The sequence below is a fragment of the Euprymna scolopes genome, chromosome 29 (assembly GCF_053919585.1).
Source record: "Euprymna scolopes isolate OS-2025 chromosome 29, ASM5391958v1, whole genome shotgun sequence".
NCBI classification, from domain to species: Eukaryota; Metazoa; Mollusca; class Cephalopoda; order Sepiida; family Sepiolidae; genus Euprymna; species Euprymna scolopes.
The window spans coordinates 85,139,606-85,158,440 of NC_136510.1; the positions used below are offsets into that span (position 1 = coordinate 85,139,606).

The window sequence follows — 18,835 nt, forward strand, 5'->3', positions numbered from 1 at the left end:
TTTCCTCTTTTTTTCTTTTTTAGGTAAGTTGCTTTAATCTTTTTACCTGTGAATCCATTTTTGGTAAGACAATATTTTTCCTTTTTTTATGTTAATCCAATACATGCCAGGGTTTTTGTGCAGTTTGTGTTTATTCCAATATGAAATCCTGAAAATTTCAGAATACTGCAAAGGAAATAAAGTACAAAATCACAAATCGGCACTTCTTCGTCATAATAGCAAAAACTCGAAATATTGAATTTCAAGTAAAACCAATGATATTTACTTGTCATGTTATTGAAAATATCCAAAAATTAGAGGAAACAGTAAGGTAGAAACTTAATTATTAATGAAAGCAGTTTTTAAAGAAAATTAGTGAAAGTTGAGTTTTGTTTAATTGGCCTAAGATTTTCAAACTTTTACCTTTTTGTTACAATTTGAACTCTATAGTTTTCTTTTTCTTTTTTCTTTTCTTTTTCTTTCTTTTCTTTTTCTTTCTTTTCTTTTTCTTTCCTTTTCTTTTTCTTTTATTTATTTTATTTTTTTTAGCAAACCTCGGCTTTGACTAACTGTCTTCAAAACTATTTTCATTAATAATTAATTCTTTACCTTATCATTTTTCGTAAATTTTGGATATGTTCATTACTGTGATATGATAATTGAATAGATCTTATTGGTTTTACTTGAAATTCAATATTTCAATTTACAAATTTTGCTTCACAAATCTAACAAAGGGAAGTAACCCAAACCCAATTAAAAAAAAAAAAAAAGTGGAGAAATTCTTAAATAAAAGAGAAGCGGGCTTAGGTCACATTACTGGTGCAACACTGAAACCTTATCAGATTAACTCATTTGAAGAACCATCCGGTTTCATCTTGATAGTAATAATTCATTAATACACTCTTAATATACGGTATAATCACATTAACGCACCAGTTCACGTATTGGTGCTATTGAATGTAATGTTGATATTATGTTGAATATTAAACTGGTAACCATTTAGAAATACCATGTGCTGTATGTGCTCTCTGCTTATCTCAACTATTGTTCCTAGTCATTTTGCACTTCTTGTTCATACTGGAATGAGCAGTGCTCACTCCGGAGAGGTGCAGTTGGTGATTGTCATCATCGGCGGTCACTCGTGTCCGAGTAAGACTGTCCTCCGTTGTGGCTTCTGTGGGTCCTCAGGTGAGCATAGAGCCCAATCCTAGACCCAATTTGTCTTGTGCAATTTGGGCAGATAAAGGTAGTGGTGGTGGGGTGGGGTTGGGTGTGTCTGGTTAATAATCTGTCCTTTCTGTGCTTGCGTTTATCCTCAGCAGCTTGATTTAGGTCACTACTATAAAGCGCAGCACCTTTGTGGACAGCGCTCCTCCATGCCAACCTGTTCCCAGCCACGTCCTCCCATGTCTCAAGGTCCATGTGAAACCGCTTTAGATTTGCTTTGATGTTGTCCTTATACCTCATCTTTTGGCCACCCTGGGCACGCTTTCCCTCAACAAGCTGAGAGTAGAAAATCTGTTTTGGGAGGCGGAGATCCGGCATTCGGACAACATGACCAGTCCATCTGAGCTGGCGTTGAGCAACAGTAGTGGTGATAGTGGGAATGTCAGCCTCACTCAGGACGCTGGTGTTGGTGCGTCGGTCCTTCCAACTAATTCTGAGGATTTTTCGGAGGCATCTTTGGTGGTACGTCTCCAGGGTTTTTACGTGCCTCCTGTATGTGGTCCAGGTCTCCGATCCATAGAGAAGAGTGGGCAGCAAGACAGCTTTATATACCATGATTTTGGTCTTTGCCAGAAGGTCACCGTTCTCAAATACTCTCTTCCTTAGCCTTGAGAAAGCCCCACTGGCACAGCTGAGACGGTGTTGTATTTCATCATCTATGTTGGCTTTTGATGATAGGATGCTGCCTAGGTATGGGAAGTGGTCCACATTTTCCAGTCTAGCGTTGTCGATGGAGATGTTTGGGGGTGAGACTGGAGTACTGTTTGGTGGTGATTAATGGAGGATTTGGGTTTTTTTTTATATTAATTGTTAGTCCTAGCTGTTTGTACGCCCTCGTGAAGGCAACCAGTGTACACTGTAGGTCCTCTTCTGAGAGGGCTACAAGGGCGTTATCGTCTGCATACTGTAGCTCCATAATGGATATGGTGTTCGTTCGACCTTTGGCCCTAAATCTGTTGATATTAAAAAGTCGCCCGTCAGTTCTGTACATAATCCGAACTCCATGGGGAAGATGTTTGTCTGTGAGATGGAGGATAGCAGTAATGAAGATGGAGAACAGGGTTGGGGCAATGACACATCCCTGTTTCACTCCCGTGTCAACCCTGAAGGGCTCTGTTTCATCTCCACTACTACTGAGGACTGTAGCTGACATATTGTCATGTAGCAGTCTCAGTACCCGAATGTACCTCTCTGGGCATCCAAACCTTGCAAGAACCAGCCAAAGGGCTTGACGGTTCACAGAGTCAAAGGCTTTAGTAAGGTCTATAACAGCCATGTATAATGGTAAATTTTGCTCCCTGCACTTTTCTTGGAGTTGACGAGCAGTGAAGATCATGTCCATCGTGCCTCTATTTGGTCGAAAACCACTTTGGGACTCGGGGAGGATAGTTTCTGCAAGGGGTGTAAGCCTGTTGGCCAAAACCCGAGCTAGGGCTTTCCCTGTGGTAGAGAGGAGAGAAATGCCCCGGTAGTTCCCACAGTTTGCCTTGTCTCCCTTCTTAAAGATGGAGACCACTAGGGCATCTCTAAGTTGTGCAGGGATTTTCTCTTGTTCCCATATTTTGAGCAGCAGGGCATGGATGTGTCTGAGAAGATCAGGCCCGCCTTTTTTCAGGATTTCTGCTGGGATGCCATCAGAACCAGCCGCCTTATTGTTTTTCATCTTCCTAATTGCATCCCGCACCTCTTCCAGACTGGGTGGTTCTCCCATGCTCTCAATTATGAGCTGTTGAGGGAGTTTTTCAAGGGCCTCCATCTCTGGAGTGGTGTCCCTGTTCAGAAGATCCTCGTAATGCTCTTTCCATCTATTTGTTATTTCTCCCTTTCCTTTCAGCAGCGTGAGCCCATCCTTAGACCGAAGGGGGGTCAGAGAACGGTAGCTGGGGCCGTATACCACTTTTGTGGCTTCAAAGAATCTTCTGGTGTCCCCAGAGTCAGCAAACTGCTGGATCTCCTGAGCCTTCTTCATCCACCAGAGGTTCTTCAGCTTCCTGACTGTCGATTGGACAGCCGCTTTAGCCTTGGCATGGGCAGCTCTTTTAACCTTGCAATTGATGTTATTCTGCCAGGTGATAAAAGTTTGCCTCTTGGTGTCTATAAGCTGTTGGATTTCGGTATCGTTTGCATCGTACCAATCCTGATGTTTCCGCTTTTTCTGCCCTGGGATGCTTATACTGGAGTCCATGATGGTAGAAGACAGCTTGTCCCAGTGCTCTTCAGCGTCATGCGAATACTGCTTGGGCAGGTCCGCGCTAAGAGCCGCCTGGAGGTGTTGTTGGTAGGTGATATCGCCCAGCTGCTCGATGTTGAGCTTTGGTCGGCTCTGTCTTTTTTGCTTCCGCATTAAATGGATAGACATGATGGAGCGAATAAGACGGTGGTCGGTCCAACAATTGTCTGTACTGGTCATTGCCCTGGTGTTCAGCACATCACAGCGGTCTTTGGCACGGACAATGACATAGTCAATGAGGTGCCTGATTTTACTTTGAGGGTGCATCCATGATGTTTTGAATGCGTTTTTTTGTCGGAAAAGTGTGTTCGTGATGATCAGGTTATGTTCTGAGCACTTTGTCAGTAGGAGTGTACCATTTGAGTTAATGTTCCCAACTCCTTCTCTTCCAAGCGTTCCTCTCCAGTGCTGATGGTCTCGTCCCACTCTGGCATTGAAATCCCCAAGTAGGATTATCTTGTCCCCCTTGGGGGCCCCAGATAAAATGGTGTCAAGGTCAGCATAAAAGGTCTCCTTTATTTCATCATGTGCATCAAGTGTTGGAGCATACGCACTAATCACAGTGGCCATTTGGCTGCCCGCAAGCATCAGGCGCATGGTCATTAGGCGTTCGTTGATGCCAACAGGGGGCTCATTGAGGTGGCGGATGAGGCTGTTCTTTATAGCAAAGCCCACGCCATGGATACGCGGCTCTTCCGCAGGCCTTCCTTTCCAAAAGAAAGTGTACCCGCCTTTCTCCTCCCTCAGCTGCCCGTCGTCAGCCAGTCGGGTTTCAGAGAGCGCAGCTATGTCAATCTGGAACCTCCTTAGCTCTCTTGAGATAATGGCAGTTCTTCTTTCGGGTCGATCACTTGTTTTGTTGTCCATGAGGGTCCTCACATTCCAGGTTCCAAAATATAGGCATAAGTTTTCTTTCTTTTTCCGACCGCGTGGTGGTGATCCCTCTGGATGCGGTAGTCTAGACGGGTTTTTTTGAGGCAGGCAATTTTTAGGGGTACCTTTTCTAACCCCCCTCCCCTACTGGGGTGAGCAGAGTGGATCCTAAACAGGGCTGCTCAGTCATGGATGCAGCTGCTGAAAAACTCTTTCTGCCTCGGTCCGTGAGGTTAGCGACTGAATCTGGCACCCACCGCCTATGTGCCAGGTTGCAGCTAGGAGCTGCCAGACTACACTGTCCTGCTCCCGTCACCACTTCCTGGTCGCCACAGGACATTTTCTATCCAGGAATTAGGGAAGAGCTCTCTCTGCCTCAGTCCGGGAGCTTAATGACTAAAACTGTCACAAGACTTTTCCATCCATGATGTAGAGTAGGATGTGTTCCCTTTCGGGAGAACGCCTGCGCGTGATGTCTTTTAACGTGGGGAGACTGATGCGCCTGCAGCCACCACACGGCCCCTTGGCAGAGGAAGGCCTGATTCCAATGGCATGGAGAACCACGGCGACTGGAGACTCTCTTCTGTTGCAGCCTTCATCCGCCTTCAGTGCCGTTGTGTCATTATTGTCATCATCCGCCGCATCAGCCGTTGAGGTCTTTTGGATCACTCTTTGTTTGGAACCTCCCCTTCAACCTTACCGCCATGGGTGGCCCTACCAGGAGCCTAGGCTCCGGACGGCATCGCTCTCAGGTTCATCGGAACACACACATCTCCCTCACATCTCCCTCACAATTACCCAGCCACTTTTACAGGGGTTATCCATTGTCTCAAGACTGAATGACCCCTGATCCACTAATTATCTATTTCTACCGTGTCTCTAAACCACCATTAATTGATATTAACTTGTTTTCTGGATAAGTTTTTTTTTTTTTTTTTTCTAGTGGATAAGTTTTTTTTTTTCTAGTTGAAGGTATGTGAAAATATTCAATCAATATTTATCATAATCTCTACTTATATTAAAGTCGCTTTATGTGTGCATGTGTGAGAGTTTGTTCTCTACGGACACTAAAGCAACTGGGCCAATTTAAAAAAAATTTCACACAAATGTACTTTGTGTCTGGGAGTGTTCTTAGATAGGTATTGTATCGAATGCTTCTGATAAGAATCGATAATCGGAAGTTTGATTAAAGAAAGAACAGTCCGATTTGGATCAAAGTTAATACCCATATAAAGCCTAATATCACAAGTGTATTTGAAGTTTATCTCCGCACAAGTAGAAAGGCCTAGCATAGAAAATCAAGTTTCTTTGATAAGGCACAGGGTGTGTTCAAAATGAATGTTTCTGTTTAAGCACACTTGAACCATAGTATTTTACTTTCACATTTTAAACTTTAATTCAAGCTATTATACAAAACTAATTTTATAAAATCAATAGTAGGTTCTCTACGGTGCAATGTAGACTACAGCGTATTATGGACTGAGTCACTGAAACGAGGCATGTGAAGCTTACTCCCAGTGCATCATGGTGCGTCCCCAACTAGAGTAGGCAATTTGATTGAAAAATGGGTGATGTCAACAATTTTGATGACAATAAAATTATTGGAAGTGTGGAACGTTCGTTGGTTCTTATTCAATTCTAAGTAACGTCAGGTCTCCATGCTAATTCAACTCTTTGTCTTTGAGCAGTTTTTGGGTTGATACGTTATGACTTAGTAGTTAAAAACAAAAAAAACAAAACTAATACACCCTGGATATTTAACAACATGACAGATATACTCTATACAGATGCAATAGTGATTTTCCTGTTTCCTTGATTTCAGTTTCTTGCTGAGTTCACCGTTTTGCTGAACCATCCAATTCCATCTTAATAATTATAATAATTCATCAGCACACTAACCCCTTAATTATACATCAACCATGTCTCTAAATCATCAGGGATTGCTAGAAATTGTAAATGGCATGTATGTAAGTGCCTTCACCGGGCACTCATTTAAAGACTAGAATGTATTCGCCCAAGAGCTATATAAAGACGACACCAGTTATTTGAAAGGAACTTTGCAGGTTTCTCTTGGGTCATGTTGGCGTTTGTAATTGGTGTTACTGCTTGAGTCCGTGTTGGGTTGAATCAACGTTAATGTTCGAGTCCATGTTTGATTGTATCAGCGTTATTATTTGAGCCCTATAATTTTCTGTAGTTTTTTGTGTTTTTCTGTTTTATTTTTATCTTTCATATTTTTATGTACCCTAATATAAATAAGCACTTTCAAAAAATTGTTTGAATTAAGTTTTAATTCTTTTCTAGTTAATAAGTATCCAATTTCTTTATTTTCTTCAGCATTTCATCCTTTTCTTTTTCTTTTTCATTCCATCAGATTATATCGATTGTTTATTGATTTTTTAATGTGATCCATTATTCCTTCATTTTGACAATATTATCACAGATCCCAGTCCCTACTCTTCGCTTTTAGCCAATTGTGGAAGACGATCATTCTCTGCTCAATTACGGAAGGGGAATTTAGAAATACACAGAATTAATTCATCACTGTTGCTGAGATGATTGAGTTCATACTCTGAAGCTAGGTCCCTCATGATTGCTTTCATAAGAGGGCAAGAGAAATTACATATAGCTAAAAGAGAGAAAGTGAAAAATTACTATTTTACATGAATTTGAAAACTTTGAAAATTGTAAACGAAAGAATTTATACTATCTGTTAAATTTTTTTTTTTTTTTTTTTTTTTTTTTTTTGCAAGGTCAAGGAAAGTTTCAAAGTTTAATGTTAAAAAAAAAAAAAAACACATTTTCTTTTCTTAAATATTAGAGGGGAATCCAAACAAAGTCAAATGACAAAATCCGTGAGCAATGAATTGGTTGATTGCATAAATTACAAGTCAGAAATTCGTAGTGATGCGAATAATTTCATTTTCTTTTTTAAATAATTCATTTTAACAGATGGTAGAAATTCTTTAACTTATAATTTTTAAAAGTTTTCAAATTTATTAGTATCTGTACTTCCTATTTTGATAGTTATTGTCAGTTTTTGAAACTCCATGAAAAAACATTTTTTTCTTATGTGAACAATCTGTTTTTTTTATTTGAACATCTGATGAACTTGTATCTTAATGTAAATTTTATTATTCATTTCAATTAAAAAATATATATATATACATATAGAAGCTAAGAATAATTGGTCGAAAAGAAAATGACCACAGTAAGTAAACAAAAAGCTTACTTTCTGTAGATTGTGGTCTAAGAGGAGATAACTCTAAAAATTTACTAAATTACTTCCCTTGTTACGGCTTAAAATGCTTACGTTAGATACATGTATTACATCAAATCAAACTGTTTTTGAAAAAAAAAATTTTTTTTCTTTTAATGCAGATGTCTGTTGGTTTCACTAAGCACTGCACTAGGTATATCAGAATTTCTGTAGAAATTTTTGACACCCCTAACACGAAACTGCGAATAAAATATAAAAAAAACTCGTAATTTCTCTTTTAAAAGTGGGTTGTTTAATACTTCCAAAATAAACTAAAAAAGTTGTTTTAAAAGTAATAGAAATTTAAAAAAATTTTTTTTTTAAACAGTAATGAAATTAATTGAATTTTACGAGCTCAGTATTTTTCAATTTTTAAACCTTAAAAATCTATCAAAATTTTTCTATTGATTCAATTTTTACGATATTTTCAGGGTCAATGTGAAATTTTATGCTCTTTCCAATAAACCGAATATAATATTTTAGACAAACGTTTTTTTTTTTAAATTCACGCCCCCCCATTTTCAAGTGTCTATTAAAAAGTAAATAATTAATTTACTTACCAAAGTTTTATATATCACAAATTGAAGATAGATCAATAAATAATATATTCAAATTTAAAACAAAAAAAAGTAGTGTTTTTTTTTTTTGTTTTTTTTTAGAAATTTACCTGTAAAGTCCGAAGTTTAAAACCTTTTTTTTTTTTTAAACCACGTTGTTTTTTTTGTTTTTTTTAATGAAACCTTGGTCCTTGCTCCTTTAATTAAAAAAAAAAAAAAAAAAAAAAAAAAAAAAAATTAGGGCTTGAATTACATTTTTCGAGTAGTTATAAGCTTGGAAAGCCGGGGTGGAATTATTCAATATTTTTCACGAAATTTCTTACACACCTAGCACTGCATATCGTAACTTATAAACTGAAGATGAGACTAGCAAGTTTAATCGGGGTTTCCCAATCCAAGTTAAAATGCAAAACAAACACTGGCAATTTATTTACATTTAAAATTGAATTAAAAATGCTTCAATCATAAACGTTTTTTTTTGTTTTTTTTTTTAAATGGATTTTCCTCTGATTTTCATTGAGCAGATGTAAATTATGGTCGGTTTCATGCCTTTAGTTCATAAAGACTAGTGCTACAAGATCAGGCTATCTGAAGATGCCGGTTTCCTAATCTAAAATGCGCCAAACATTTATTTAAAAATAATTTTTTTACAAAACCAAACCAAACACCATGAATAAATATATGAAAATATAAAGAACTTGAAGCATAAAATCTTTTTACCAAAAGACTAGATTTGGTATTAAATTACTCAAAAAGGTGTGATACGCCGTAAAATAACCAAATTAGATAATGAAAAATAAAAAGATAATAAGGATAACCTCTGGAAAATCCATGCAAATAAAACTAACTATAAATAAAAAAAATAGTACTGTTAAGTTACTTGTGAAATGTAATTAGTTGAGCATTCTGGTATAAAATATCTATAAAAAGAATCAAATTATCTAAACAAAATTGTAATTTGCATAAAGAAGTCATAAGTGTTATGGTATGTAGTTTTATTCCATCTTTTATCAGTTCTTCATAATTCAACAGAAGGTTTGTGTCTTCTGCAGAATAATTTTTTTTTTTGTGTGGGTGTTTTTTATGTTTATTTTTTTAGAACATTTTGTTATGCATTTTCGGTTATCTTCAAGTTCCCTCGCTCAATATTTACAGAAGTTTTCTAGGGCTGTTATCTGCACAATGGAACTAGTCTTTTCTTTTCGTTTTTTTTTTTTTTTTTTTTCCAAATTGTATTTTTTTAAATGAACAAAAAAAAAAAAATCTAATTTTTTTTTTTTTTGCGTTTATTTAAAAAAAAGTTAAAAGAAAAGAAGATGAAAAAATATAAAAACTTCTTTCAGATAACAGTTCCAAACAAAACCGGTGTAAATCTTGGCCGACGAACTTGAAGATATTCGCATTTCCTACCTCTTCTTAGCCTTTTTTTTTCATATTGTCTTTTAGTTTTTGCATCTTTATTTCATCTTTTCTTGATCAGCTAAATTCAATATTTATTTATTTTGCTCTTTTTCTTTTTATTTCCCATCAAACACACGCCAGCATGTAAAATGGACGTTAAACCGATTATGATGTCTGCCTTTCAACTAGGATTTTATTTTTTATTCAATTTTATTATTATCCTCTATTTCATACATTCCAACCGAGAGATCCTTTTGAGATTCTAACCGTCATTGTAAGTGCAATTGGTTCGCTGGGCATATTTGCTTGGTAGTTTTTAAAATTCTTTTTCATGTCTGGTTTCTCTTATAATTGCTTCCATGATGAAAATCTCCTTAAATTCCAGTTGTTTTGTTTTTTCATATCTTACATAACGCCTCTCAGCTCTGTTCAACTCAGCATCATCAGAGGACACTAATTTTTGCTAAGGTTGCTTTTTTCTCCTTATTATTATATCACTATGTCAGGCTTAATAACTTTATTTTCTAGGTACGTAACCTTAGTCATAGTGGATGGTGTATAATTTTATTTCTAACAGTTTTTTCTTAGTATATATTCTCAGGACTTCTATATTCGACTTTTTACAAATTGTTCAGTAGAGATATTTACACACTCTATTGTGTCGGGTCATATAATAGCCGTCCGCCAACAAAACTTTACAACTGGATGTCAGATGGCTCACACTCTCAACTTCTGTATGGCAGAGCCTGCACTTGCTGTTATTCTTGAGACAACTCCTCTTAAAATAGGGGTAGGCTATAGAAACAAAATTTTTCAAATAAATGCCAAAAGTGGCTTAATAAGTTCATTTATATGTAAATAGATGGGAACAAGTGATTTTGTTCAAAACGGGTCAAAATTGGAGGGTCGCTGGCCCCAAACGTGATTTGACCGCGTTGACGCGTGAAAATGGCCCAAATTTCGCCCCCGAACACACTTAATCACTTATTGAAAGCCACAGGGTGCATTTTTTGACTATAAATGCATTTGTATCATTAAATCTAACATTCCCATTGGCTATCCCACAAGTATAGGGTTTTTTAGGGTCAGTGAAGAAGAAAATCTAAACTGAGATAAATTTTATTTTAGGAGAGTAAACTTTGAATTTACTTTTGACAGCCTCGTAACTACTGCTTCCCTTATTTTATCCTTTAGTCCTCATATTCCTTGAACGATCTTTCTGACAAAAGAAGAATTGCTGTTTTCTGTTGGAATATATCCATCTAACGCTTATTGCTGTCTAATTTTTGACCTTAAAGTAGTACTTTTTCAAGCTCCTTACATCAAATGGCTTCATGTCTTGGCTGAAATGATTTCTATTGAAAAAAAAAAAAAAAAAATTATTCCAGACCTATGACGTAAGCTGGATTTTTTCCTTATTAAAAACTGTCTTCATGAAGAGACAAATAAATAACTGGACACACACAAATAAGCGTTTGTCAACTTTTATTAAAGTTATCTCCCCTTCTCCTGTAACTTGTAATCTCTGGATTAATAAAACTATCAGCACAAGGTTTTTTTTTGTCTATTCCTTGCCTACACATAATTTAATTGCATATTGAAAAAGAAAACAAGGGGAAATTGAAACAAATTTTTAAACATCTTTTTAATTTTTAATTTTTTAATAAAAAAAAGTGTTATTATCCAGAATAAAACTTAATTAAAAAAATAAAATTTAAAAAAAGTCTTGATGTACATACATGTTATAGAACGCAAATGTCATATTCTAAAAATCACATAAATTGATCAAGTATTTTATTTGTTTTTACTCGTATGTAAATTTTTTTTTTTTTTTTTTTAATAATTGTTTAACGATTTTAAGTGATTTTAAATTGTAACCATTGATTTTGATCTTGGTAGTACGATTTGAGTTGTTTCCCTTTATTCAAAGATGGCTGAGAGAAATATATCATCCTTACTTTCTCATTGAATTTTATTTTCTTAGTAAAAAACAACTACTCGATTGATTTACGTGGTTTTTGGAATATGACATTTTTGTTTCATGATGGAATTTACATCATAAAAATTTTTCTGTATTTTTTCAAATTTTGGACAAGAACCAAAAATATAAGCATGATTGTATTTAAATTTTTTTTTTTTTCCCTGTAAGCCTTCCATTCAGCAGTAAGATTATTTGAGTATAAAAGTGAATTTGGTCCATTCTGCTTAAAAAGGATTAGTAAAATCCCTGGGAAGCATTTTAAGTGATTCTTCAGTTTCATTCTAATATTTAAAACTGTTCATAAAAAGAAAATAAATAAAATAGCACAAAATGTGTATGTACTTACTTTTTAGGTTAAGAAGGAGAGTATACCAAAATATTACACAAATTCAAACAGTATTTTTGTTTTAACAGCAAAAAAAAAAAAAAAATTTGGTGAAATCATTTTTGGTCTCCGGTATGTCAATGGCCAAGGGACATAACTCTAAACTTTATTATAATTATTTTTTTTTTTTTTTAAATGTAAATCCCTCCAAACAAGGCATGAATCCACTTGATGTGAGAGGCTAAAAAAAATAAAAATAAATAAAAACAAAACCTACTACTTCAAAGTCAAAATCTAGCCAGCAATACGTGTTAGATAGATTGCTTCTGACCTAGAAAATTCTTCTCACTTTGCCAGAAACATCGCTCGTAGAATGTGAGGATTAAAGGACAAAATAAGGGAAATAAAAATTCTGAGGCTGCCATTAAATAAATTTAAATTGTAACAAAGTCCCACCACTCCACATGTTAAGAATGGCTTTTTAAATTTTATTTTTCAAAAACAATATACCGGATAAATTTTGATGTATGGTCTTTTTTTTTTTTTTTTTTTTTTTTTTTTTAAACTTGTGAGTTCATAAAGTTTTTGCGCCCCCCCCCCTTTTTTTTTTTTTAAATCTGTAGAAGCACTTATGTTTTCTGCCAATGTAAATTTGACTTAAATAAAATTGGACTGGCTACAATAGAAAAACGAAAATATACCAACACACTGTAAATTTTGGCAGATGCTGGTGCAATATTGATTTGGCAAGACTTGTTTTTCGCTCACAACAGATGAACAAAGTTGATGATTCCTGTCACCCCGAACAGGCATATTGCCACTTGATAATACGTAAGGAGTTACAACTTGGTGTCATGCCTGCAGGGAGAGAACTATTTAAGGAAATGGATGAGATGTCTGTTCGCATTACATTTAAAATCCTGCAGGTTAAACCAATCCTAAAAGCAGGAAACTGTGAGGGAATTCCAAAAAGTCTAACAGTTCGAAGGAAGAAACAACTGGAGTAGAAGGCTTTCCAATACTTATGGACCTCAATGGTAAAGGGGGTGGGATTTTATGGCTGGACAATTTTCTTGGGGGGTATGTACGACAAGGGGGCGCATGTGCAATGAGTTCATTAGCGCACATTCCATTAAAGTACTTGTAAATTATGCATGGGGATGCAACAGTGTGGTGATGGTACAGGGGTTGGAGCTTCGTTGATAGTGTGGGACTTATTAGATTAGAGACTCTTCTGGACCCTGTCTAAGAAAGACTAATAGTAGATGCGTCAGCCCTGATGTGGCAACATTACTCCATGTATAAAGTACCATTTGGAAGCACCTCAGGTTTTGTTTCAAATGGTGTTTTGTGCATCAGGACTGCAGGATCCTGTGGTTATTATTTGATGGTGGTGTAATTGTTAAAGAAATTGCGTCTAAAATAGTAAGTTGTTTGTGCATGCTTACTGCCTTACACACAATGTTCGATATCCATTTGTATAAAAATTTATTAGGATAATCTATAATATAAATCTCACTTGTCTGTTGTTAGTGTGTGTATGAATGTATGTTTGTATTTTTTTATTTTTACATGGGAGGGGTCACCACTTATCAAGGCCTGAAAGCCACTCAGGGATAAGGGTTATTGCGTGTACAGTAATCAATGAGATAGTATTTTAGTAATCATTAGTATTGGGGGTTTTTGATAGAGTGTCTTACTTAAGGGGGCGGCTTGTCAGGAGTTTGTTTATGTTGGACTTGAAGACATCCAAGTTGTAGTCAGGTGGGAAACAGGCAAGCGGCAGAGAGTTCCACTGGCGTGCAGTTCTAAGAAAGAAGCTTTGCTCATGGAATCTACGTGCATGTCTACTAAAAAATCAGCCACATCGGACCGGGTTATAAAATTTTTAAAATTAAAAAAATTTTTTTTAATGGTATGGACATGCAAATAAAAAAAATTCTTACAAGTCTTCATGTTTTCTAAATTTCATAGAATACTACCAACTGATCGAGGCAAACAGTCTTTGCACAGTTGTCCATCGTTGTTGGGGCCTGTAAATAAGTGATTACCAGTTCAACCATTTTAAAACCAAGTTTGTTTGGTTTGAATTAGTTTCTAAAAATGACAATGGTACCTGTTTAAAATAATAATGAAAATCAAAAAATTGAATTTAAACTAAATGCAAAGTTATCTACATAATTGCCATGTCGAAATTAGTAACTAATCTAAAAATTAGGAAAAATGATTAAATAGATAATTGATTATAATTAATTATTAATGAAAATTGCATTCAAAGCAAATTGCAAGTTATACTTAAATAAGACATTCCAAACTAGGTTACTTCCCTTGGTCAAGTTACATTTCAAAATAATAATGGCGTCGGCAAAACAAGCGATTTTCTATTTATTTTATCTAAAATTTTTTTCCCAGTAAATCTTGCCTAATTAGTAAAAACTTTTACACAGTGATCTAATGTGTCCTATATTTCGAGGAAAAACCTCTTCAGCAAATGTAGACATTTCAAATCGCTTGAAATCCTTATATGTATATATATTTATTTACTATAATAATTATTAATTAAATACCTAATCTTTCATCCTGTCGGGAATCATCAGTGCAGTGTGTCACGATTAACACTGGTTTGAATGCGACAACAGAAGTCATCTCTGAATTCATTAGCAAGGACCTTATCCAATCGGCAAGAAATACTGTTGAAATTTAAATATTTATTTTTAAATGTTTTTAACGTCTGTCAGAGTGAGCTAATCATTATATGATGATTTGCGCATATGAGCTAAATCAACCGACTTTATTTCAACAAAGCTTCTTTCTTAGAACTGCACGCCTGTGTAATTGTCTTCCGTTTTCCTGCTTTCCGGCTGACTACAATATGGTTGTCTTCAAGTCTAACGTAAACAAGTTCTTGATGAGCCGTTCCATATAAGTTAACAAATTTACCGAATTTTCATTACTAATGATTACTATATTGTCCAATTTCTACTGTACACTCTGTAACCCTTATCCTTGAGTGACCTCTTGGCCTTGATAATGTGGTGATACCTGTGTAAAAAAAAAAAAGCAAAAAAAAAAACTGAAAGTGTTCAACAATAAGAAACGAGTTTCTTAAAAGGGGCTAACAATTATTTACTATAATAATTATTAAATACCTACAGACACTAGTGTTTCATCTTTTTGGGAATCCTCAGTGCAGGGTGTCACAATTAACACCGGTCTCTCTCTCTCTCTCTCTCTCTCTCTCTATATATATATATATATATATATATATATATATATATATATATATATATATATATATATATATATATAATCACACACAATGCTTCAAGCTAACTACATCTGTTAATTTTTTTTTTTTTTCCCCCTTAAAGCAATGGATTAATTATATTTTTGCAACATGATTTTTTTTCCCTTGAAAATCGAAATCCCCCTATATGTCCTTATATTAAAGACCATATGAAAATGTGTGGCGTGTGGGTCAGTTACTATTTTTACCCTTCCCCCTCCGTCTGTGGAATCTCCACTGAGAAGAATATTAAGAGATTTCATCAGCATCTTCCTAGGATATTGATTATAAATAATCTACATTCTGCTTTCGAAATATTGATTATAGAATGATCTGTAATGTACTTCAGCTTTTTGCTGCCAAGTGCATATATTATTGCGTGTGCGTACGAGGGTTATCTCGAGGGGGTTTATCATTACACGAATGATCCATATTTAGAATTGGGTTGCTTGAAGCTTTCTAACCAAATCTATAATACTTCCAGTTTTTACGACCAGTGTTCTCTGATGAACTTGTTACACTTGTGCCTCCCTCCCTCCCAACATACATACTCCCAACTAATCTGAATAAAAAAACCCCAGTAAAATCCCACCTCTTCTCTGTTCATATCCCTAGATGCCGGAAAACCTTAGAGTCTAATAGTGTCCTCCCCCGAACTGCTAGACTTTGGAATTACCTCCTTGTTTCCTTGACTGTACTAACCTGAAGATGTTTAAATCTGATGCGGACAGACATTTCACTGCTAAACTCTCCTCAATCCTCTGTTAGATGCAATCCCAAATAGTGACCTTCTTACATTCTAAGTAGCAATATGCCTTGTTTAGGGGTGCAAAAAAAAAAAAAAAAATCAAGCTCTGGAGTAAAAACTATGGCGTTTGAATTATCAAGAAAAAATTTAATATTTACACGATGCTTAGAATCAAAAATAGCTATGTGGGTTGATCAAATTTGATCCCACAGAAAGAATATAAACTTTTTATATATTTTGATTGAAAAATGCACCTTAAAGATGCTAATGCTGGTTTTATTGCTAATGAATTTATTTTAAATAACTTTAATTTTTTCATTATATTCTTATTTGAAATCCCATTTTATTATCCAACTTTCTAATTTTTATGAGAATTATAGTCTTCTTTAATGTTGTGTCTATCGACTATTATATAAAAGGAACTATGTGTGTGTGAGAGTTCGTTTCCTATAAACTCCTAAATGGCTGTGCTGGTTTTTTGGGAAATTTCACACAAAGGTACTTTATGTGCCTGGCAGTGGTTTTAGATAGGTTTTGTATCAGAGTGTCTTCAATAAATATCGATAATAAAAAAAAAATCTACTGAAAGGTGTTGGGGACGCATCCCTACTACTTGGAATAATGAACTATTCCATGACGTCACTTCATGGTAATGAGAACCGTTTTAACTAAAGGAGTCAGACAGACATGCAGAGACTATGGTCGTCACCACTATGCTAGCAGTGAGCAAAGATATTGCTCAAATTACGCTTTTGATGTACTTTTCATATTTATTTAACTGTTACTGTGTTTTCCTCATCAATTATTCAACAACTAACACTGCAACAGAAGGAACAGACGATTTTGACTAAAGTTAATGCCTTACATCATAGCCTGACATCGTAAGTGCATTTGAGAAGTTTTATTACCACACAAGCAGAAAGTCTCGGCATATATAAACTAATAGGTTATTTGATATGGCAGAGGCGCGTGCGAAATGAATGTTTCTGTTAAGACCACATTTGAATCCTGATACTTAACTTTGACATTTTAAACTTTAATTCAAGCCATTATATAAAAATAAGTTTATAAAATCAACAGTAGATTCTCTACAGTGCAATGTAGATTACAATGTATTGTAGACTAAGTCACTGTGAGGAGGCGGCGTGTAAAGCTTTTTCCCGGTGCACTGCGATGGGTCCTTAACTAGAGCAAGCAGTTAATCGATTTGATTGAAAAAAAAAATGGGCAATTTTTATTGATTTTGGTGGCAATAAAACATAGTGTTAATCATTTGTTGACCCTCATTCAGTCCTGGGCAATGTCGTGTCTCCCTGCTAGTTCTATATAAATAAAGCAGTGTATATTTTGTGTGTCTGTGTGTAAATATTTAATCGCTAAACTCTTAAGCTACTGGTCACATAACACTAAAATTAACAGGAAATAATAGTACACCAAGGATAGTTTATAATGAGTAAAAATCTTTGTTTGGATGAATGAATAATGGGTACAGAAATATGTAAGCAAGTTGAAATGAAAAATGTTAATTTAAACTTGTAGACATATTTTTGTTACTTTTACGCATGCGCAAATTCATTCATAACTTGGAGTGGTTTAATTTTAAATCTTTATCTGTCTGTTGATAGTTCGAACGTTAGGAAACATGGCTGGAGCACTTTCGATTTTAGATGATGGCACACAAGTCTTACATTTATTAACTTTTGAAATCAGTACCATATATTAGGTACAATATAATCTTCTATAAATACAAAAGCGAAAATGTGTGTATGTGTGTTCGCTTTTTGTGTATGTCTGTAAAAGGCTTTTTTCGCTGAACTTCTCGGTCGGCTCATTCCTTCTTAAACTTTTTATATCACGTCTAAATCATAATATCTACCAGTTAACAACAGGGGTCGCCTGTCTATTTAATTTGCCCGACTTTCAAAAGATAAATATTCCACATATTCGGATCGCCGCATGTTGCTTTCACTTTTCAGTATAAAAACAGCAAAACTGGATTCGAACCGGATGTAAACGTCACCGTCAACTATCCCGCAGTAAAACGATTTGACCTCATTAAAAGCTGCGGAATAGCGTGATGTTCACTTTTTAATCGCTCTTACATTGACTGTAGCGCAGGTGTTCAGGCTCAGCGTCTGGGCCTCAAGGCTCCGGGTTTGAGCCGACCTGTCACCAAGCTTTCCCTTATTTTTTTTTCCCCCATTTTAAAAATCGCTGTTTTTTTCGTTTTTTTTTTTTTTATATTTAAACAGGGTTAAGTTTCCTTTTTGTCCCCCCCCCCCCACATCTACAAGCACCCGGGCAATGCTGGGTACTCCCCGCTAGTCTATTTAATAAATCTTACCTGTCTTTTTAAATGTATGGTATGTATGTCTGCCTAAAACTTTCGATAAAGGCGACGGATTTTCATGAGATTGGTATCGTTTTGAAGCTCGACCCTTCAGACGGCAAATATTGAAAAATTGGCTAAAAACATTAATTCCGTTACCCTCAACTGGGCACTTTGCTATAGGAAGGAGTTGCTTTTTTCGTCGATATTTTCGAAAGTCCTCCCCTCTTTTCGAATGATGACTAACCTTAATTTAAACCTTCATCACTCCCGGTTTGGCGATGGGCGCAATAGTAAAAATATTGCTTCCCCCCCCCCCCCATTCTTTTCCTCCTTTATGGTATGGGTTCGAGCCTGCTTACTACCACATTTTTTTTTTTTTTTTTTTTTTTTTTTTTGCTCTCAACACACGCTTCCAAACACCCGGGCAACGGCAGGCACACAGGCTAGTATTCAAGAGAGAATTGGCTCTCTAATAATATATACGAAATCTGCATGAATTAAAATACATTTAAGTGTATTTTATGATCGGACATACCCCCCCCCCCCACACACACACACACACTGGTATAGTAATAACACTTTATTGGTGTTATGGCCTTATTTAACATTATGGTTATGGCTGTTATCATAGTAACAA

The 18,835-nt window shown here is 35.5% G+C and overlaps 1 protein-coding gene across 1 annotated transcript in view; it reads left to right on the forward strand.

Moving 5' to 3' along the window:
- Positions 1–1,033, forward strand: part of LOC145252765 (uncharacterized) — a 187,258-nt gene extending 186,225 nt beyond the window's left edge. Inside the window, exon 3 of the mRNA XM_080112670.1 lies at positions 24–1,033. Within this exon, the coding sequence (XP_079968796.1) occupies positions 24–37 (14 nt within the window). The 3' untranslated portion in view covers positions 38–1,033. The remainder of the gene's footprint in view (positions 1–23) is intronic.
- Positions 1,034–18,835: the final 17,802 nt, after the last annotated feature.